Source organism: Centruroides vittatus, unplaced genomic scaffold, assembly GCF_030686945.1.
Source record: "Centruroides vittatus isolate TY-2023 unplaced genomic scaffold, ASM3068694v2 contig_575, whole genome shotgun sequence".
Taxonomy (NCBI): Eukaryota; Metazoa; Arthropoda; class Arachnida; order Scorpiones; family Buthidae; genus Centruroides; species Centruroides vittatus.
In genome coordinates, this window is record NW_027122344.1 from 936,427 (window position 1) to 961,293 (window position 24,867).

At 30.7% G+C, this 24,867-nt stretch overlaps 1 protein-coding gene across 1 annotated transcript in view; it reads right to left on the bottom strand.

The window, feature by feature from the left end:
- The window catches only part of LOC136979051 (bromodomain adjacent to zinc finger domain protein 2B-like), a 280,166-nt gene that overhangs the window by 139,372 nt on the left and 115,927 nt on the right, over positions 1-24,867 (bottom strand). Inside the window, 2 exon segments of the mRNA XM_067274949.1 lie at positions 4,920-5,324; positions 19,403-19,717. Coding sequence (XP_067131050.1) covers positions 4,920-5,324; positions 19,403-19,717 — 720 coding nt within the window.

Sequence of the window (24,867 nt, forward strand, 5' to 3'; positions counted from 1 at the left end):
TTTAAATTACTACAGAGTTTAAATTATTTAAGATTACCATAGTGTATTTTGATAATAAATTATTTTTAAAATAAATGGCTATTTAACTATTAACAGATGATGTCAGGTAGAAAATAATTAAATATTCTCAACTTAATATTTTTCATTTGGAATGAAAAAACAAACCTTATTGTTTCAGAGGTTTTGGAATATTTTATAAAAATAAACATTAAATTGAATATAATTTTTGATTATTTTAAATTTATTGTTTAAATAAATTAGTAAAATTATTAAAATACTTTAAATCATCACTAATTTGAAAATTAAAATTTGCATCAAAATTAGCACCTTAACTTAATGTAATTCAAGCTGATATAGTAATTATTTCAACTGTTAACATAAACTGATTTCTTTATGAAAATATATTATATGCCTCTACACTAGCTTATCAAAATCTTATTATAAATTAAATGTTTGTTTTCAATATCAAATTCAACATAATATATTTTAATTTTTTATATATAAAAGATAATTAATTAATATTCTTTGTTATGTATATAATTCACTTTCTGTTGAACTAAGATATATGAAATTAATACTTCTTTATTCTCATGTAGAATAAATTCTTGGCATTCTGTCAAAAGAGTAAAAGTGCCAAAATGACAAAAATGAGAAATTCGTCTTATTAGATCCCCTTGAAGCATTCTTTCATTCTGTATAAAAGGTAAATGTATAATATTAATTGTGTATAACAGAAGTGTAACATTTGTCCAAGACAAATGTGAAAAGGTCCTGGGTGGCATTCTGTAAAAGAAGCAAGTACAACACATTCACTCCTTTGTTTTCATAAGAGGAAACTGCTGTGACAAATAAAAAGGAGGAATGTGTCCATTTATGTTTATCAGCACTGCATTACAGATGATATCACTATGCTATCATGTGTGAATTATAATTGTGCACAACACCCACAAGTGACATGTGAAAACTGATCAATATTGCAAGATCTGAACAAGATCAACAACTTTGAAGAAAGAAACCATAAGTTTGAACTAATACTACCATAATTTTATGTAGCCAATATGGCAACATGAGCCTGATATTAGTGCACAAGATAAGACAAGCTTTGCCAAGAGGTAAGCAGTGTCTTGTGCAATAACATCCATTATTCATTGAGAATTTCCATTATTTTACTCCAATACTAGAACTGACTCGTCTCATTATAGTAAGTTGGAGACACCATTTACATCTCTAATATCTGTATTGCCAAGATAAATCACATTTTTTCCTTTTTAAAAACCAATCTTCATAGCTTCAATGTCTGTCTCAGTGAGTTTGTTGAATTCATAATTTTAATTCTGATTTACAGTTTAGTGTACTTTTATTCAATGATCATTGTTTGTCATAGGAATAACATTGATCAAAGTAGCATAAAAAAGACCCAAACGTGCTTCGGGAGAAACAGCAGAAGCTGTACAAAACATTTAAGAATATGCTAATGACTCCAATGCTGATCAATTAATAAATCTTGGTCCATTAGGTAGGTCTAATGTGTAATATTGTTGTAAAAAACTTTTTAATTATTTTAATTTCTATTACATAACCTAATCATTTTAACTGTCATTTTCTACCCTGCAGGGTTTAACTGTGACTGTGGCAAAAATACTGATATTAATGTCACAAAGAAAATAGCAACCTAAGAAGAAGAACTAAACCTAACAATGATGACAGTGTTGATAAGTATATCCCAAACAAACAGGATTCCTTGATATGGAAAATGACTCAAATGATTACTTCAGTGATGTTGCAAGATCATCAAGATATGCACTATAAATGACAAGACTGAGCAATTCAGTAGCCATGAATCTTGACATCACCTGTTATTAGCTCGATTCATCAGTTGTATACGAAGAGGCCATACCAAACAATGCTACTTTCAGAAAATGATCAAGCCTCAAGAAAAAATTGCAAAAGGAGGAAAAAAATTCATGAAACTAGTAAATCCTAAATTATCTAGAGTGGACTATGATGGAAGTTACCAAAACTATGTCTTTATATGCAGAAAGAAATATTAGGAAGAGGAAAAAGCCAATTTAACTTGTTTTGGAAGGTGACAGTAAAAGCACACAAGACAACAATTTATAGTAGACCACATCCAGACAAAGGCACACTTACTACAATAGTCTCCAGAAAAAAATGCATACAGTAATACCTCGGTTTTTGTTGACATCAATTATTGTCGATTTTTTCACGAAAAATTTGTCTTGGTTTTCGTTGGCATGCTCAAGTGTCCTCGCTGCTAATTTTGCAAAAACAAAGGGTGACCCACACGTTTTCCGGCACAGTGTGGCATTATTTCTCACTGTGTGAACATTACACAGCAATGACCCACCATTGGCCAACGGTTCCGTTCCCTGAACACTGGGAGTTCGGTTGTGGGTTCGCATTTCACCAGGATGGGCTGGCCACGTGAAGTTTTCCAGGTTTTCTCCACATACGTAATGCCTGAATAGGGACCAGTTACCCTTAAATGCATTTCCCAGAAGGCATTATTCCCCTCGATATGACCATCATAAACACATACAACTACTATTACATGACAATTGTGTCACACTTTACCACGGGGCGATATAGGCTAGAAACTCATGTCTAACTAGCTTCTACAAGACAAGACATTACCCTGCGTGTCTAGCTGAACAATTTCATCTTAATACTAATTATCTTATCTTTAATCTTAATACTTTTATCTTTATGCTAATTAGTCTTTTATGTTAATTTGTTATTGCTTTTAGTATTTAACGCTATATTAATTCTCTATAAAATGTGTTTTTGGTATGTATTTTGGAGTGTCTAGAATGAATTAATTGAATTTACATTGATTCACATGGAAATAACTGCCTCGGTTTCAGATTTTGCCGATTGTTTTCAGACAGATTATCGACAAAAACCAAGGTATCACTGTATTCCTTCTGTTTAGGTATGCTTTGCAAATGCACACAAAATTGTCATTTATTCATTCTTCTCTGTTCTAGGAATAATTTACCAGAGTTTACCTAACAAAAACCAATGAATTTGAGGCTGTCTCTCCTGATAAGTTAAGTAAATAATCATCCAACAAGACATCAGTAAGAACGATTGGCAAACAAATTCTCTTATTTCCTTCAGTCAAGAGACATTACTGCTGTTAGTCCTCCTCCAAGAAACACCTTTTGGCTGATCTCATCAATCAGCAAAATGTACCAACAGTATTGTGCCTAAGATGAACAGTCCTATATTACTTATAGTGCACAAAAGATACTTCTATTCCTATAATCTGACTTTTCATATGACAGAAAAAAATCAATGTGCCAACTATCTATAATTTGAGGGACTTACTGATGCAGAAAAAGCAGCAGAAAATTAGGAGCATCAAAGCAATATGAGTAGAAGAAACATGCATTTAAGGCTGCTAAGATAGATCAAGACATCATTATTCTGAATTTTGATTTGTAAGAAGTTCTCTAATATCCTAAGGGAAAGGCCACTCCTATATCTTGCAAGAGGAAACTCAGTCTACAATCCAACTATCTATGATCTGATCAGCTAAGACAGCATTTGCAATATTTCGGATAAAACAGAAGGCAGATATGGTTCATTGAGATTGCAACGTGTCTATAAACATATTAAGAACATTAAACTGAAGAAAATATTCTTACTTAGTGATTTGTGGTGAGCAAAATAGAAATCAGTTCTTTGCGACAGTTTCTCTACACAATTTGTCTGTTGTACTATGAAAACACTAATCATGTATTTTGTGAAAGTAGTCATTCTCAATTCCATACAATTAATCATTAAACATGCAAATAAAAGTGTCATAATATCCATTCTGTCTGAATGTGCTACAATTTGCCAGATGTCTTGTAAAAACCAATAGGCTTACAGTCATTACCTTCCACCATACAGAGTTTCTTAATTGGAAAAAAAAGTGCACCAGAATTGAAAGGATATGCAGTGGTTGCCAAATACACTGGTTGAAATACCAAAAGAGTAATCCAAACACCATCTTCTTTAAATATGACTATGATAATGAATTCCAAGAACCCAGTGTTCAGACTGGTCCAGTAAGAAGAAAGAACAGGTCTGGTGAATAGAACCTGATGCATATTGTAAAAGCTTTCCAAGTAAATGTGCAAAATACAAAGATATGATGGAATTGTGTCATACTAGTGCAACATTAAAATTATTTTGAGAAACTGCCTCATGTCACTCTGTTAATCAGGTTTCTTCAGAGAACAATGATATTCCTTTTCAACAATGGCAAACTTTTTTTCAACTTCTAAAAGAAAGACCACTATGCAAATGTGATAGAGTTAATGTTTTGAATTGGAATTTTAATATATAATAAAAACAAATGTGCATTTTTGTCTTTAAAATCTTGAGTTTTTACCAGAACAACTGTAAGTAATAAAATGATTTAATACATTCACAGTTATGACAGGAAGCATGTCAATGTCAATGTGTGCCTAATACACTGATTTTACCATAGTTATAAAAAATGCAAAAATTTATTTAATTCTCCTCTAAATGTTTTCACCCTTTTGACAGAATACTGATGATATAATCACAAATATTTATTCAATTTCATATTATAATATAATATTTTTAATTGAAAAGCATGAAATTAATAGTCTCATTGCAAAAATTCTTATTTATTCAGAATAAGCATTCTAAAACAATAAAATTCTGAGAAATTAAATTTTATGGAAAAAATTGCTTTTTTTGCTTATGAAATTTAGAACTTTTTCTATTATTTCAATTGCTAATGCCAAAAATATCTTAAACAAATTTTATGTTCCTTTCTAACATATTATTTCAACATTAACATATCCATGTAGTCTATGGCATTTCAAAATTTTCTTTATCTATTTATTTAATCTGTTATCATTATTATTATATTAGTTTACCTCTTTCATTATTAAATGTGCGTTAGTGGAACTTGTTTGTAATATGCTTTTGGATTTACGATTCTTTTTTTTAAGTCCTTTTGAATACGATGAAGTAACTAATGGAATATTAATTGATGTTGATGTAACTGAATGTAATTTAGACGGCGTAAGATGAGCACAAGAAAATAATACATTTTCTGGAATAGTAGTAGAATCTGCTGGTGAATCTTGCTTTTTAATACATAAATCCAAAGGAACTACAGATGTCTCTGCTTCTTGATTTCCTGTTGTTACTTTACAGGGTGAACCAGAAAATAGAACAGATGATGCTGAATGAGCAGGACTAGGTATAACATCAGATGATACCATAGTATTCATTCCTGTTCCAAATGAATTAGCTTTATTTCCATGATTTTTCTTTCCCTATGAAAAATAAAATTTTAATTGCAAAATACCATCATGAAAATTTTTCAGATACATTGAGATATTTAAATAGTTCAAATTAAATAATCAAATTTAAAGATTCTCTAACACATTCTATTCTATATAAATGTAACTTTAAAGACTTATGTGAGAAAACAAACAAAAACAAAAAAAAAAAAAATATTTTAGCTACAATATGTAACTTTGTTATCATTTCATTTCTTTAATAATGCTCTGATAAGACATTTAAAAATTTTTAACTGCATATGATTTTTGTAAAAATGTTTCCCTGAAATTTGTTTCAATAGATAATTCATCACCTCATTGATAAAAAGTTTGTTGAATTATTACATTTTACAACTATGAATCCATTATTTCATTGCAAAATGTTTTCAACTGCTATAAAAATTCTCAAAACGGATTAATACAGATTTAATAATAAAGACTTCTTATATAAAAAAAAAGTAGTGATCTAATAGCTAAATTCAATCAGCAGCAACATTTTTTTTAAAAGATTAAAGATTAAATTAATTTCTGAAATTTATGAATGTCTGTCTGTTTAAGAAAATAATAATAATATGAATCATTCATCCTACAAAATAATTATGTAATATTTCTGGACATATCATATTTGTAATGTTCCATAGCTGAGTTTAATAATTATACTATCATTAGTATAATTATTAAACTCAGCTACGGAACATTAAATGATTTAGCTGTTCAATTGAAGATCAAGTAATCTTCATAATCGATGCAAAGAATAAAATTTTCATTTTCAGAGATAAGTTTGTATTATTTCAATATTTAGATATAAAAGAATATAAAATTTTCATTAAAAAATAATTATTATTGTTGACTGCAAAAATTTGGAAATATTTTTGTTTTTGTCTTTTCAATGACTCTCCTGTTAATCTATTACAGTTTTCAAGTTTGTTTTGATGCCATATTTACTTACTTATAAACTTTCATCTGTTTAATCTATGAGAAAAAGGAAACAGAAATCCCAAAAGAAAAAAAAAAACCAAGTTCAAATTTTTTTAAAGAATTTACTACCATAAATAACATATTATGGACTCAGATAATCAACAAGATAAATATAGATTCAAAAGAAGAGAAGCAAAAATTATTGAAAGTTTTTGATACAAAACACATTTAAAAATCAATTTCTAAAGTAAAGGGAGCCTTGGTACACAAAAATATTGAATAAGCACAATGTTAAATGACAGTAATTATGATTTAATAGTAGTAGAAAGCTGCTGCCAAGCAATTGCCAGATTACATTAGGCTTTTATAATGCTCTAATTATTACTTTTATCAACAGATGACACCTCACATCTATCACTAGGGCCAAATTACTTGCATTTTAAATAATAATAAGCAGCATTATTATAGCCTGATGTAATCCAGCAATCATTTGGCATCAAGCTAAAGCTACTCTAATAAAGAAGCAGTATTTGGAAAACTATACAGCCAAGTAATAATGAAGGCTTTCTAACCTTCACTGAGAGGTTTATGATTAATGTAAGAACTTTGTTACTTGTTTAAAATAACATACTTCTTTCACTCCTTTTCCTACTAACAGAAGATCAATATTTAAACACTTTGGAATTATTCACATGTTAAAAAAGTAAGAAATGCATTAAAATAATTGATTACAAAGTAGGAATTGTTAAACATAGTGCAAATCACATAAAAGATGTTTACTTCTAAAAAGAAAATACACAAAAATTAAAAGAATATATGCATTATGTTAATAGTATTCTTAGCAAATTGAAAACAAGTAGTTATGTATTTGGTGATGAAAAATTAGCAATAATGACAACAATGAAACTGCTGCAAGATTAAAATCCTCATTACTAACCTAAAACAAAATGAAAAAATTTAACAAGACATAAGACAAGATTACTACTTGAAGAAAAATTGCTTTAATTTCGCTCCAGTTTTTATCCTTTATACTTGAAGAAAAATTCAAGTCAGATAGAAATGATGATGAAATTTGATAAACAAAACCTGCTTCACCGAGGTTACCAAAACATATTTTTGGCCTTAGTTTAAGCCACTCTCAATGTATAAATGCTGTATTTTACTGCAATAAATGCAGTATAAAAATACAGAATTCAATTTTATTATTCTGCACATTCTATACTTGATTTAAATTTACACTAAGAATGGCCCAACATAGTTTGAAATTAAAGTATTTTGGTAACCTTAATTATGCAAATATAGTTAAAAATGTTCACTTGCAATAATCCCAATAATTAAAAATATACATTTTTCAATCAAAAATGACAGACAATATTGGTATTTTTTTTACATATATATTTTTTAAAAGTGTATAATACTGGGCCATTTTTAATTGAAAAATGTATATTTTTACTTATTGGGTTTATTGCCAGTGAACATTTTAAACTACAAACAAAACATTGAACATTTTAAACTATCAGCAGAAAAATGAATCAATGACAAACTCATGTAACAGGCATTTTCACTAACATTGTTTTGTATATAAATTATTGTATCTAAAGTCTCCTATATTCTTAAATTGTAATATTTATGATCTCATTAAAATAAATAGTTTCTGTAATTCAAAAACTCTCTCTGTTCTTTCCAGTTTGAGTTATTGAGAATATACTGTATATAGAAACATAATTGGAAAAATTTTAATAAATAATTATTCCTATCTTGAAAATGTCTAAGCATTAGCAAAATATACACCATATTTTATTAAAACACAACTTGTTTAAAAAAAAAACTATAATTATTTTTCAGGAGTAGACACTTCAAAAATATTTATAAAAATTAAATTGATTAGTTTGTAAGAAATATTTTGTCAAATTCTTTAAAGCGATTCAATTTTGAACAAAATTAATTATATCTAAACTAGTTTTAATTTAATGACATCAACTTTCATTTTATTAAATTTTTTCTAACCAAACATGACTGAAGTTTTATAAAAATAACTCTGATTTTTCAAAATTATCATTTATATTAATAAAAATTTATTAACATCATAATATTACTATAAATAAGATAATGCTGTCTTTAAAAATCACTTATTTTGTTATAATGTTAACAGTTAAAATTTTACTAGTTTCCAACAAAACATAATGATAGTTGTCTGTTTCATTACAAGCCTTGAAAATATAAAATATAATACAATTAAATAATACATATTTAGAATGTTAAATATAATTTAAGTTTACCATTTCTTTTTTTCATTACAATATAATATCTAAGATTGTGATACAATGCAATGAAAGTATATAATAAAGTTTCTATTTAGCAAATGTTTAATGTTCTTATCATCAAAATCATAATTTTTGTTTAGTCAGTTTATTCATATTTTAAAAAAAATTACAACAAAATAAATATTTTACAGTATTAAATTTTTCAGAAATTAATCTTCCAAACAATTCATTTACAAGCAAAATAATAATAGTTTAAAATACACAATATAAAATTAATCATGTTAGAAAATATAAATAAAATTGTTTTTAAATCAACAATTTGAAATACCTGATGATGTTTAATCAATAAATTATGTTTCTTTTATTAATTTCATATAAAACAAAATTTCTTAAAAAATAACTTTTTTTTTTATCTTTTCAAATAATTGTAACTAATATGTTTGTTCAAAAAAAATACACCACTCTTAATTAAGGAATTTCTTAAAATTACATTAAATTATCTTGCCAAGAAAAACTTACTACATAATTTATGAAAAAATGTATTAACATACTTTTAATAAAATATAATTCATTGAATATTTAAAATTACAATACATTTTATAACACAAATAATCCATTTTACAATTATTTTAAATTCTTGGCAGAAAGTTTTATACTGATTTACTTATTTAATATTACTTTGATTATTGGGTCAATTAAAAATTAAAAAAAAAAAAAACTTAACAACAGAATTAGCTGTGCATCAAAATTACCAAATTTCATCATCAGATTCAGCAAAATATATCTTTATAAATAAATAGCTTATAAAAATAGATGTGTCACCATCTCATTTCAATTTAATTAACTAATGATTAATTTTAACTAAAAATTTTCAAACATCTAAAAAATTTAGCTCACATCAAAAACTGGGAACCCATACATTAAGATGGTACACTGGTACTTTGACTTACAAGTGTCCCAACTTACGAGTATTTCAAGATATGAGCAGTCTCTCGGCTAATTTTTTTGCTTTGAGTTGAGAGCTAAAATTTGGGTCATGAGCCAGCTTCAGATACCCCCCATTAGTCAGTGCAGCAAACCATAGATTAAGGGAAAAAACGAAAAACTGCCATAGTTTTGTCATATTCCTTACTCTTCCAATGTACGACAGGCTAGCTTATAGAAAAACACATGATTGAATGACATACGCATTAGTTCACTTTATATGTTGTGTGTGGTGCCACCATCTTTCATTTCCCATCTTTTCTTTCTTTATCTATGCAGTGAATGCCACAACATCTGCAAACCAGTTTATTACAGTACATTCTATTGTGTTTTTGTACAATCACATTAGGCATAGTTTAATGAGAGCTGTTATTCTTGAAGGGTACAACTGGCCTTGCAATCTGCACCTACTCATTCACACATGTACTGTACCATCATCTACTCACATTTATATCCCTTAGTGGGGCTCTTGAAAGCAATAACTCTGGGGCATGAATGGCAATTAGCTTTTCCTTGCTTTGTTTCAACTGTCTGTATATAGCTGCCTTTTAAACTTGTATTTTAATTCTTTTTTCTGTCTTCTTTTTCAGTCTAAACTCGGTTTGTCCTAATTGTTAGTTAGATTAGGGACTCTTAGCTTTGTTTCCAATTAGGATATGATAGGTTAGGTTAAATTAGATTAGGATTTGTTAGCTTTAGTCATCTGATTAGGTTCATTCTAGGCTATGGTAGGTAAGTTTAGTTAGTGAGTAAGTTAATGTTTAAAAATAAATAAAAAAAAGGGGGGGTCTCGCCCATTTATCTCATCTAGTTTGTCACTGTGTTCGTTTCCTTTTTGCGCTGTTTGTCTAGCTGTTAAGTAGTATTAAGATTCGCAACCGTGTTCGGTTTTATTAGTATTAAGTAGATATAAGTTTTCTTACTAACAGCCACTTGGCACTAACTTTTACACTTAGCTATTCATGGCAGCACTCAATTATTGGTGTTTGCTACACTCAGGTTTATTTAGACCCTTCGGGGGACTATGGCCTTGCAGCCTAAAAAGTGCATGCCAACATCAAACGTAGAGGGTATTGTAGCCATATGTATGCCGTTCAGAGGGATCCTACCTTTCTCTACTGTCTAACTACTCTCCCTCCTTCTTCCCCTCTCCTTTCCCTTACCCTCTTTTCTGCTGGCTAAACACCTTTTGTATGGCTGATGTCTTTCTTGTATGTATGTGTTTTTATACAATATTTATTATTTATAAGTACATTTTGCTTCTTTAAAAACATGTAACAAAAAAATGTGGTGTTTTGGGAGGTCCGGAACAGATTAATGGCATTTCAATAAGGAAAATTAATTTCACTTAATTCTGTCATGGAACAAATTAAACTTGGAAATCAAGGTACCACTGTATTTATAACTCTATTAACAAGAAGATAATACATTTGGGTCTCCATTTCAAATGAAACTTGGTGAGCATATAGCCATTAACATAAACAGCTTCTTGTCTAAATAATAGGACACACTTCCGAATTGTATCCTAAAAATGAGACACTAAAAATTGAGATGGCAGTAGCTGAGTGGACAAGACACTAGGGCATTAGAACAATACAATGATGTTCAAAACTTCACAATCTTAGACTTTTTTTAATGTGTAACATTAAAAAAAGTCTAAAATTGTGAAATAAATTAAAGCTGATGTAAAAAGTTGTAAGTAAATATACATATACTGTTCACCATAAGTGAATAAGCTTCAAATGTTACTGTGTGTAGACAAAAATAACAAATCTGTTATGAATATAGAATAGCATAGCCATAGCATTTTTTATTGTTAATTTTATGGACCATTTCCTCATATGTTCAATATAAAGTATATAACGAAATAAAAATTTTATTTAACAACATGAAACAGTTAAATCTATAGAGAAGCTTACTATAAATAAACAAATACGCCTAAGATGATGGCGCCTGATGCCTAACTCTAGTACCAAATTATCTTAAAATTATTAATATTGCTATAGCCATTTCTAGCCCAATAATTCGGCATTGGTTGGTGTCTTACTTGAAGCTTATTATGTTCTAGGAATTTCTTAATACTGAACTAGAATACTTTAATCTTTGCAAAGGATGGTGTTAAATGTACATGAGCTAGGGTGATATGGTAACAAAAAAATAATAATAATTATGTTACACATTTGAAAAAAAAAAAACAGCAACATTTCAAACTACACAATCTTGCTCCCATAGCCTAGTATCTTGTCCATTCAGACATTGCTGCTCCAAGAAAACATGACACATCCAAATCCTTATAAGGTAAACTCTTTAATTTAATTTTCAAAGACCTATTTTTCAGAAATGCTTGAGAAGTGAGTCCTATTATTCGGAAAAGGAAGTGTTTGTGTTAATAGCTACATGCTCACGAAGTTTCATTCAAATCAGAGATAGAAATGTCTGGATTTCTCCTTGTAAGTAATTAAGCATAAAAAGATGGGATTTATTCAAGCTGCATTGAAAATATATATTTATATATATATAGACTGGTCTGGCACCTATGAGTAAAAAAAAAAAAAAAAAGGGGGAGTTGACCAGTCAACCATTCTTTTACAAATGTCTCACATCATGAATTAAATAAATAAACAATATTTTAAAAAATATTTACTTGTTTTTGAATGATAAAAAACCAACCACACACTTACAATAACTAAAATTAAAATAAGTATTTATATCAGATAAGAAAAAAATAATCTAGCAACAAGCTGTGTAACTTTCCCAGCTGTTATAAGGTTTTATTTAAATTAAATTTCTTATAACTCCTGTAATTTTTGTTCAATCCAGATGAAATTTTGGTTACATTCATTTTATGTTCTGATGGAAAGTATAGGCTATTTATTTTTTGAAAATATTAGCTATAGAATAAACGTTTTAGTGATTTTGGATCAGTGATAGTACTTATATTGCAGATATGTCAGTGACCACGTGACATTCATGCTTGATGAAAAACCTTTAAGTTGCATTTTTAAATATTTTGACAAATGACATATTTTAAAGTTTACTTTATTAAATTTAAAATTTAAACTTTAAAAAATGATGGCCATATTGTGTCACTTCTTAACAAATTAAACAAATTAAAAAAAAAAAAATCTTTCCATAGTGACTACGTGACATTCTATTATCTAATTGAAAGTGATGATCTAATAAGCCTGTTATTTAGAAAGTGTTATTGCTCATCTAACTGGAATACTTACAATTCATCTTTGTTTTATCAATGTGGAATTAAAAAGACTCGTTATTTTGTCAAAAAGAAATACCTAGGGGAAAAGAGTAAAACTGATCAATTCTATGTTGCTTTATCTCATTCAAGAAAGCGAAACAATATTAAGGTGTGTATTACTAAAGGAAGAAAGCAAGGAAACTTTTAAAAGACAATAGAGTGTTAATTCAGAATGAAGTGTATAAAGAAATTTTATAAAGAAAGATTTTAATATTTTTAATACAGTATATAAAGGCCATTATCTGTTTGTGTGTAAATAAGAGAATTCTCTATATCTCCTGTTATTTTTGTCCACTCAAGATAAAATATTGTTTTGTTGCTCTTTAAATTACAACAGATAGTTTATACTATTTAATTTGTAGAAATATTAGCAACTCTTCTTGAAAGCTCTAATCTTCTCAATCCTTCAATCTCTACTTTCTCATAAAAAATATTCTGTCATGCTTGACAGGGAAATTTCTAGTTAATCATAATAAATAAATAAAATTGTGTGTGGACCATCTGTTATGAAATTTTGTTATAAACATTTTCGGTTAATGTTACCTTAGGTTCCGAGATTGCGGTGGTGGGATTTTTTCCCTACGTCGGCGTCCGCGACGGGGGAAAATTTTTTCCCTAGACTTGTGATGTCGACGCCCTCGAGAATTTTTTTCCCCGGTCGGTTTCGACTCCGACTTCCATGTTGCCGAGTATCCTGTAACCTCGAAACGGCGACGGTGTGTGTAAATTTGCGACGGTAGAGGGAGCCTTTTCGAGACGTCGTGCGAGAGTAATATTGGCGGGAAATTCATAGTGGTGTTACACGCGAATATGCAAATGCTCGATCTGTGACGTGATTTCTGTTCGTTTCAATGCAATTTTATGCAAATTGACTACCAGTTGGAAACGTGTGCTGCCGTGTTTTGCGATTTGGATTATGACTCGTGTTTTTTTTCGTGACGATTTTTCATTTTCAAATTAACTCTTATCGGATAATAATTGTGGTTAATATTTCTTCTTGCATTAGTAAGTATTCTTTTTTTTTTTTTTTTTTTTTTTTTTTTTTTTTTTTTTTTTTTTACAATTTTTAGCTAAACGTTAGACGAACCTGTAACTCGAAATTAAGGATAGGCTGTGTTTTTTTTCCCACCATTCCAACCTCCCCTCGTTTAGTTATTACCGATTGTGTGGAAATGAGCGGTTCGGTCGATTTGATTTGCAACGACGAATTTCGGTCGAAATGCACTTCCCGTGATTTTTACAAGTCGATGGAAGACGACCGTTTGGAGTTAGGTGTACCTCCCTTTGTCGATAGTGCATTTAAATTTGCTGTGAAATTAGGCATACAGCCGACTGAGTCCGTTTGCATTGATTGTGATTCCTGGCCCTCCAGAAAACCAGGCGAGAGATTTCCAACTTTTGCCCAACACTTAAGCAACACTTGTCCGGGCAGGGAAAAGTGCCGATTTGGTTTCAGCCCGAAACCGTTCCCGCAGCGCCTGCGATGATTACGAAAAAGAAAGCTAACAAGAAACAAGAAGAAGGGAAAGATACCAAAAAGCAGCATAGTAATACTAATTCAAAAGAAGGAAAACGCCAATCGACCAATAAAAGGGCGGCCGAAGCAAAAACAACAGCGAATAAAAGAACTTCACCGAACGAAAATCCGGAGTTTAGCGAAACCGGCAAAAAATTGGATCGAAAAGGAAAGAAACAAAGGAAGAAGTAGTCGAACTCCATCGAAAAGTGAGTAAAAAATTACTTTTTCCCTTTTCTTTAATTTTTTTTCATTTCGGTTAAAATCCGCGGATTCTGCATAGCATTTCAAGATGGCGGCCGGTCGCGTGGCCATCTTGAATCGCAGGGAAAAAATTTTTCCCCGGCGCGGTCGCCGACGTAGGGAAAAAATCCCTATGTCCCCATCTCGGAACCTAAGGTAACATTAACCACATTTTCTATATTCTTAACCACCCTGCAGTGATCAACGGACATATCCATCTAGGACAATCACGTGGCAGTGGTGAACGATGTCTATATCCACAAAGAAATTCACAAACTAGACAAAAACTAACCAAAAATTACCGCAAAAAAAAAATTCACATAAAATGGGAATTATATGACAATAAAAAAAGATTTTTCTTTACTAGACATAACTGTTTAAAAAATTTTTTTGAAATGGAAACGAGAAAAATGCACAGAAAAATTCTTAAAAAATTTCCCACATTTATTCTCCACTACATCGTGGTACTCCATATCTGCAGGGCTGAATTTACCAATCCAGGGGTCCTGGGCACAAATTCGGTGGGGCCCCCCTTTAAGAGTAGGCAAATTTGATGCTTTAGAAAATTTACACATAATACTGTACTTTCAACTAGGAAGTTGTAAATTTCATTTAAAAATAAGGTTATTGTAAACATACATATATTTTATTGTGTAAAACTAATTATTTTAATTTAATTGAAAAATACCCATGTAAAATTTTTTCCCGAAATTTTCCGTTCCATAGGTTTTTTCCCGGGTTTGGTTTTCTTTGCCTTTGGCCCTCATGATTAGGCCACATTAGGCTGTCGCAGTAATAGGAAAAAAAAAAAAATTATTTTTTTTTTTTTTATGAAATAAAAAGACAGTCGCTTCCAAAAAATAATTTTTAGTGGATCACCATTTATTTCCTTACATTGTTCAAGAATAAAAACTTTAGGACGACCCGACCTTCCTTTTTAGGCTTCACGGCCGCCCAGGAAACAATTCTATAAAACACAGGAAAAACTCCAATTAAAATTATAAAAATTTTCACAAATATTGGAATTGGTGACCTTACGACATCTTGAGTTGCATCCATAACTTCCAGTCGGGATTTTCGGACTTTATATCCACTTGTAAATTTGCGCTGTAAAATGTAGATTATCTTGTCCTCCCTCTGGCGGCGAATTATTATTAAATTTTTTTTTATTTAAATTTTTTAGTTTTAAAATTAAAAAATTTAATAATAATTCGCCGCCAGAGGGAGGACGAGATAATCTACATTTTACAGCGCAAATTTACAAGTGGATATAAAGTCCGAAAATCCCGACTGGAAGTTATGGATGCAACTCAAGATGTCGTAAGGTCACCAATTCCAATATTTGTGAAAATTTTTATAATTTTAATTGGAGTTTTTCCTGTGTTTTATAGAATTGTTTCCTGGGCGGCCGTGAAGCCTAAAAAGGAAGGTCGGGTCGTCCTAAAGTTTTTATTCTTGAACAATGTAAGGAAATAAATGGTGATCCACTAAAAATTTTAAACCTAAAAAAAATTATGTTTAAACATAGTTTTGTGGGGGCCCTGGGCACCGGCCCCAAATGTCCTTATGTAAATCCGGCCCTGCATATCTGACTAACCCACTGTAGAAAGGTTAATTATTATAAAATGGCAAAAGGCTTAATTTTGAATTTAAAAGAATTAATGCCTCTTATACACAAGTACCATACCAATCGAAAATGTTAGTTTTCTTAATTAAAAATTCCCTCAGAAACTTATAAGGTGGTGGTTATTGGAGTATATATATTTTTTGCTGAGTACGTTTATGTTCAATACCATACCAAATTTTATTTCTTCATCACTACCCCATCCTGAGCTATTAAATGACACAGATGCAAACACATACACATACCCATGGAATTATTTTGACATTTTTTTATTTTTACTTTTATTTGGGTTCAAGGAATCTCAAACCCGGAAACTTGCAAAAAACTTGGAGTGTAAAATTTGACACAATTCCAAATTCTTTCCCTTGTTATGTATACATAATAGCTGGGAAAATAAGACTAAAAATATGTAGGTACACTTAAAGAACTCAGAACTATCACAGAAATTATGCTTAAGAATAGTTAAATAAAAGTATTTTCTTATTTTCATGTATAAAATAAATACACAAAATAATATCTCTGCATTTATGATATTACGCATAGAAGTAATATCATAAATGCATAGGGCCTTTTGATCAAGCCTATTGTGAGCTTGGCCAGATCCACAATAGAGAGATAAAATAAGGTCCAAGATTTTTGAGATAGATCATTCCCCAAAAAATCTAAGGTTTTTTGAGCATCCAGATTCATTATCAAGCTCCCAGAACAGTAGGTGGACACCTTAACTATTCAGCTATCAATAATAATTGATTTGGCTTTATTTCATTTTCAATCTTGCTAAAAATCCCCTTCTGGCAGTTCATTAGCATAAATGCTTTCAGTTAAGATTCAGACAGGGTTGATCTTAATCCATTCTTTATGTTTTAATTTCATAAAGATTTATTTGCAAACTGTTTGAGAAATTGGCAAAGTTAAAAAATATTGATATGCAAGAGAGCATGCACAAGAGTCCTTATCAATGTTGCTAAGATATTGAAAGATTTCTTGAAAACAACTAAAATAAACAATGCATATTATATGATGACTCAAAATACCCTTTTCTTTATATGCAATTTTACTCAAGGTTTGTCAAAAGTCTTTCTTTGCACCTGTTTCACTCCAAATGTACTGAAGATATTACAGTAAAACCTCCTAAAAGAGAACACCATCGGGACAGAGAAGTTTGTCTGCAATTTAGAGGTGTGCACTCGATTGGGAAGTACACGCCAACAGCCATACTGTATTTTATTGTGATCATCATATAGTAAAGAATTAAGATGGGATTACACAAATATCAAATTTGCATTAGGAATGTGAAAATAGCAAACAATATACATAAATATATAATTAAAATGTATACAATATATTATTTCTTTTTCCAGCGTTACAGTTCGAATGTTGAGTTATGAACACTATTTGCTAGCAGCTTCAAGGGATAAGGAAAGTATTCCATATTCTTGTATTTATAACGTCATTTATTAAAAATGACGTTTTAAATACAAGAATATAAATGCAAGCTACACCACAAAGCTGTTAAGAATGTAAATTATGCCATAAATGCAAGCAAACCAAATACCTTCCAAACTTTAAAGTGGTTGGCAAATTGCCTTCATAACATGATCTTTGAATGTTCACCTAATAAACACTGCTGTGAAACCTTAAAACTGTTTCTTTTTCATTACTACTGTACTATGGTTCTTGTCGAATGAACAAATAACTTGGGAAAAATTTATGGTTTCTCAGTAATGTAAACTTAATTCAGAAGTTTAATAACATTAATATGTAGGAAGATAAACAGTGATTGACAACTTAACCAGATTAGTTATCTCTAATAAATAAAGAATATTGTTCAGCTTTTTACAACCTGTCCCCCTCCTATTTTTTAGCTAGTCTTTATTCCACTCCTGCAGTCAAAATTTGTCCTCTGAAAGAGTATTTGAAGTGATTCTTTGTTTTCATTTTAAAGTATTTTGTATATAATTAATTCTTTCAGAATATTAAAGACGAGACTGTGTTTTTGTAAGGTAGGTTATGGACGATGGTGTCTGCTATTTACAGATAACTATTATAGATGTCCTATCTGAAGGGTCTGGGGATTATAAAAATGTCTGTTAAGTAGCGGTATCTGTTATTCAGGAGTGTCCGTTAATGGAAGTTTCACTATAATTTTATTAATATAGTTACATACACCGTCATATGTGCGAATCAGTGGGAACTTTTTCTTGTCCTTCAAAATCATTTTCAAGGTCAGTTATATCCAGTATGTATTGCTGCTGAGAACAAACACTTTGAATATGTATTAAAATAAATAATGTATTTACTAACAATTGCTGACTTCATTTTACTTGTTTAATTAAATCCAATCCAGGCAGTCTTTAATCATCATTCTATGAACAGATATTCAAGATATTAATCCTTTCAATAAATGAACTTTAATTCTAAGCTCTGAAAACTCAATCTGTCATGGTTGCTAATGACTAAATTGTTTTTATCCCTCAAGCTACCAGGAGAACTTGTATAGCAAACCTAGTCTAACAACTTTTTAATCAGCTGATTTCATTTTTAATGAATAAGGCTGATTTTGTGTTTAACGAGTTAAAATGGTTCCATTCAGTTCTCCACATCACTTCCTACATAGCTACCTCAACAAAATTCAATATTTTTGAAATGAAAAGGATACAAGGAGCATTTGACTTACCCTGTGTATGTGAATATATATATGATCACAGATTGACTAAATAATGAGCCACTTAAGAATACAAGAAAACAAATAAAATAATAATAATAATAATTGTTATTAATGAAAAAAATACTACTAGTTAAATGATTTAACATAGAAAAAAGAGCAAATATTTCACTTCTAAAAATATAGAATAATAAATGGAAATTGCAATGTAAAAAAAAAGTTCTGAAATAGAATGGTTCTGTAAGTGTTCCTTCCATTTGAACAGTTCAGCATAACCCTTAGAACCTATATTGTTGATACTGTGATACTGTAACTTGTAATTTATAGAACAGTTTGTTGTTATACAGTGTATTGTTTTAATTTTGTTTTTTGTTTTGTATGTTAAATAAGATCAACAGTATTAATAGTGAAGATTTAAAGGCCTAAAAATGTTTATGGTTTTTTCACTTTCACAAGATCCCATATCCCTCATCCCTGCAAATGTGGAAGGCCAACAGTATTATAGTTACAAATACTTTTTGATAACAATAATTTTATATTTTTAATCAAATCTTTCAAGTTAATATTAACAAATAGTATCTTCTTCAATATTTTGAACTTACATGATTTTCAGCTTTATGCGCTTGTGCTTCTTGAGAAGCCTGCTTTAATTCTTGAACTTTCTTTCTTAATTCCTGCTGCTGTTTTCTTAATTCCTTCAAATTTTTCCGTCTTGTTTCATCATCATCATCATCATCATCATCATCCTCATCTTCATCCAATTCATCTTCTTCTTCACAATCATCACTTGTATCACTATTACTTGAATCAGAAGCACTCCCACTACTGCTGGAATTTTCTCCACTTTCACTAGAACTACTAGATTCATTCGACTGAATGTCCGTATCTGATCCACTATTTTTATTAGTAATTTTTTTCTACAAGAAAAAATAAAATCATATAAAAAATTTATTGTAGTAATAATAAAAATAATAACAACAAATGATGTGAAATAAATGATATAATATATGCATGAAATAAATGATATAATATATGCAACTGCTAAAACTTTAATAGAAAGCAATAATCAAACGTCATACATATCTACAGTGACTATAAAATCAAAATGTGTCCCAGTTTGGAAAAAAAGAATACAAACTAAAATAGATAATTTTAGGAAAGAAATAGGACAACTAGTGGAGATAAAAAAAAGAACTGACACACATAGAATGAGGAAAATTAGGAAGAATCTCTATATAAAATACAATATCCAAACTGAAAACAATCAGAATAATATAATAGAAATCATCAAACAAAAAGTCAAAGCGCTAGTAGGAAGAATTAAAAGATATGATGAAATGAATACAAAAACAAAAGAACAGGATTTTTAAAGAAAATGAGCATAGATTGTACAGAAGCTTGGGAAGCAACGCTACTAAAAATAACAAAATACCAAGTAAAGAAAAAGTAGAAGAATTTTGGACATCAGTGCTATCTATTCCTAAACAATACAATACAGAAGCTAAATGAGTTAAAGAAATAGAAAAAGCTTCAAGTGAGGTTAATGAAGTAGAAGTAGAAGAGATCACAGAAGACCAAGTAAAATTTGCTATACGAAAATTAATGAACTGGAAATCACTGGGAATAGACAAAATTCAAAATTACTACATTAAGTATTTGACTAGCGTTCACAAATACTTTGCCGTATTATTTACAAATATAATCTCAGGAACAGAGATGTTAGAAAATTGGTTCACTACAGGTAAAGTCATACTTATACCCAAAAATGAAAACTCTGAAGATCCAGAAAACTGGAGGCCTATAGCGTGCCTGCCAAGTATGTACAAATTACTTACCACCATACTAGCTAATGTACTTTATGGCCACTGCCATGAGAATGGCATACTAGCAGAAGAACAAAGAGGGTGTCGCCGTAGAACCAGGAGTTGTAAAGATCACTTAATGGTCAATAAAGCAATATTGGAGGATGCACACCAATCTCAAAGAAATCTAAGTATGGCGTGGATAGGCTACCAAAAAGCTTACGATAGTGTATTGCACGAATGGCTCCTTAAAATTCTTGATATCTATAAATGCCCATCGATTGTTAAAAGATTCTTCCAAATGACTATGCCTACATGGAGAGTGATCATGACTGCATGTGGCTCTCAAGATTCAATCACTACTCAACCGATCTACATAAGACGAGGGATATTCCAGGGTGATTCTCTCTCTCCACTGTTGTTCTGCTTGGCTATAAACCTGCTTTCATTCATACTAAATAAGTATGAAAGGAAAGGCTATAAACTGAAAGATAGTATCTGGGTTAATCATCTTTTATATATGGATGACCTTAAGGTTTATGCAAATAGTAGAAATAACCTAAAAGTATTATTGGATAGTGTCAAAACTTTTACAAGTGATATAGGGATGGCGTTTGGACTGGATAAATGCAAAGTAATACATATAACTGCAGGACGCAGAAGCAGTGCAGTTGGAGAAGGACATATTCTACTGAATGGAGAAACTTTCGACCAACTTGCAATAGGTGATAGATACAAATACTTAGGAGTACATGAATCAGGAAAAATAGAGCGTAGTATTATTAGGGAACAGATAACAAAAGAATATTTTAGAAGGATTAAAAACTTTTAAACACACACCTTAACTCACATTATCTAATAAAGGGTATAAATATGTATGCTATCCCGATCTTACTTTACTCATTTGGTATAATCAACTATAAAAATAGTGACCTAAAGAAAATAGATGTTAAAACATGAAAGCTACTAGCAGTTAAAAAAGCACATCAGCAAAAAGCAAAAGTAGAAAAGTTGTATTTGCCTGTAAATCAGGGAGGAAGAGGACTATTAAATATAGAGTACACGTATAAAGCACAAATAATTAAATACAACCAATACCTAAAAGGGGAAAGTGATCATCTGATTAAAGTAATAGTAAAGCATGATATAGGTAGGGATAAATACTCAATAATAAAAGAAGCACAAGAGATAGAAGGTGAATTACATCTACCACAAGGAAATACACGTACAGATGAAGAAATTAAAAAAAATCAATAATAAAATGGCCTAATGATGTATGGAGAAGCAAACAATTACATGGTCAATTTCCTAAAAGGGTATTGGATCAGGGCAATATAGACAGAGAGCTTGCATTTGAATGGATTAAAAAGCAACAAACAGCCCCAAGAGTTGAATCATTAATATTTGCTATTCAGGACCAGGCTGTAATGACACGACAATATCAACGTGACATATTAAAGGAGCCACTGGATGAGAAATGTCACCTTTATATGACCAAAGACAAGATCACACAGTACATTATATCAGGATGCGAAAAATTGGCGGGGACTTGTTACGTAAAATGTCATAATAACCTTGTCCAGTAGTCTACTGGTGCCTGGCCTGAAAACATAAAATAGAAGTTCCTAACCAATGGGGGAAGGAAACATTAATCCAGCCGCAAGTTAAAGAAAATGGTACGGCCAAGATCTTATGGGAAATGTTTGTCCAAACTGATGTCACTTTATCTCACAATAGACCAGATATAATTTATGTTGATAAAAATCGCAATAAAACATTCTTAATAGATATAACTGTACCATCAGATTACAACATTGGTGCTAAAGAAATTGAAAAATTAAGTAAATATTATCTTTTGAAATCTGAAGTTAGCTGTCTATGGAATACACAGACGACTGTCATCCCAATAGTAATAGGAGCAACAGGAATAGTAGCAAAAACCATAAAGAAATACATTAATCAATTAGAATCCAACATTGACATCAGCATTCTTCAGAAACAGGCAGCCATACACACATCCCTTATACTCAGTGCTTGATAATACTATCTTTGTGGCCAACACACCAGATCCACTCAAGCATAATATACAGCAATCGTCAGACACACAGCAATTATCAGATACTCGTCATTCATCAGTTAATCCTGAGTTACCCAATATGACTGTTGAGACTAGTACACAATGCTCATCTGGAAACCTTTTAAGAAGAGGAAAAGGGAGGAGAAGAGGAACTACTTGCACTTAATGTGCATCTAATGCAGTAAAGGGGTGGAAACAGATACCTTTTTTCCTGTGGGTTACGGGACGAGGTATTTTTTGCTCCAATGTAAATCGTGTAGAAATAAAATAACAATAATAATAATAATAATAATAATAATAATAATAATAACTCCTCTCTCGTGATCACCACCTGGTTGTGGTGGGAGAATCCAGTAATTTTACCGATCCATAGAGCAATGCAGGCTGGAGCACAAGCTCCTGGTAGGGACACCCATGCCAGTAAGGTCTATGGGGAGAAATAAAGCTAAGATTGACAACACCCACATTCTGTGGAGATATTTATCATGGTAGTAACTGGATCTAAATATGATACTGGCTCGGATGTCGCCTGGGTTAACAAGGTCCACGTGCGTGGGTTAGGCAGAGGTTCATGTTTGAAAAATAGGCCACAATCTCTCTTGGTTACCGGTGGTAAAAGCAGCACCGGCCCAAGCACAGCTACTGCAATGCCCTCAACAGATGTGAAGAACCAACCTAGCCTTGGTGTTTCTGTGGCATTGCATCCACAGACCACAAAGGCTGGAAAACCATGCCAACGGATGAAATGGACAATAGAAATGAATGAGTTTATCATCCATATGTACTACGCCATCACAAAACTCTAAACAAACATGATAGCATACAGACAACAACTACACCATAGATTCACACAACAATGTCCTCACCTCACTGTGACCGAACAAAGGGTTGTTGATCAAAAAAGTACAATTATACACAACAACCTTATCCCACAAACAACACTTGAACTTATCAAACAACAGGTTTTTATAAATATCCTACAGTAGAAGATTGTCAGTGCTAGAAGTACACTCTATTGGCAACAGTTTTGTAAGTAGGAGACAAAAACCAGTTTAAAAAAAAGCAAATACAATATATATGTGATGGTCAAAGTGATTAATTGGGCATTATGAATAATGACCAAAAAGGGCCCGCAGTGTGATAAATATTGATTCATTTATCAAATTGACTGGTCATTATGAATATTGCTACCACCTAGTCGGGCAAAGTGATAATAATATGTTGAGGAGTGATCATCCAACATACGCTAGCCAATCGGCACTCAGTCGCGTGTGTGTATCATGTTTAGTACAAAGTTTTAAATTTGATTAAAAAAAACTCCACTTATTTCATTTATAAATACTTATTTTTTGTGAATTATTTCAAAGTACTATTAACTGATATTCTTCCGGTAAGTTAGAAGTAACTTCCATTTTTGACTCTCACTTTTTCTATCATTAACAAATATGCTGATTTTGTAAAAATTTAATTGCTTTTACCTTTTTCTGCTATTAACTCGTTTAATCGGTTGTTCATGTCACTTAATGATTTCTCCATGATCGTTACTTTTGTCAAAGAAAAAAGATTAACTACTGGTCACATAAATTTAAAATTCGGTACTAAATTCAATATGCATGCACAACTAAGATGTAAGTTCTGATTAGCTAGCGTATGTCGGATGATCACTCCTCAACATGTTATCATCACTTTGCCCGACTAGGTGGTAGCAGTATTCATAATGACCGGTCAATTTGATAAATTATTGAAATTTATTACAATGCCCGATTTTGTTGGTCATTATTCATAATGCCCGTATTAATCACTTTGTCCATAACATATATATATGTTACAGGCCAAACCCGATTTCAGGCCAAACTAGTAGCTGAAATTGGGAATAAATAATGATATATTAATTTACATAAAAATTTAGCACTTTATAATAACAGAAATACAGTCAAACCACATTTATATGTTTTTCAAAAAAACTGAGAAAAATACTGTCCAAATAAGAGAAACACACAAGTGAAACTACTTTTGAATTGTTTTCAGAGTAAATATATTTGCCACAAAAGTACAGCATTGCACAAATTAACAAGTGAATTTTTACATGAATTTGTATATGCTTAACAAAGAAGTTTCAGTTTACTATTTGTATAATATATTTACTTTTCGTTTTATATGTTGTTTAGAACAGTATGAAATTAAGTCA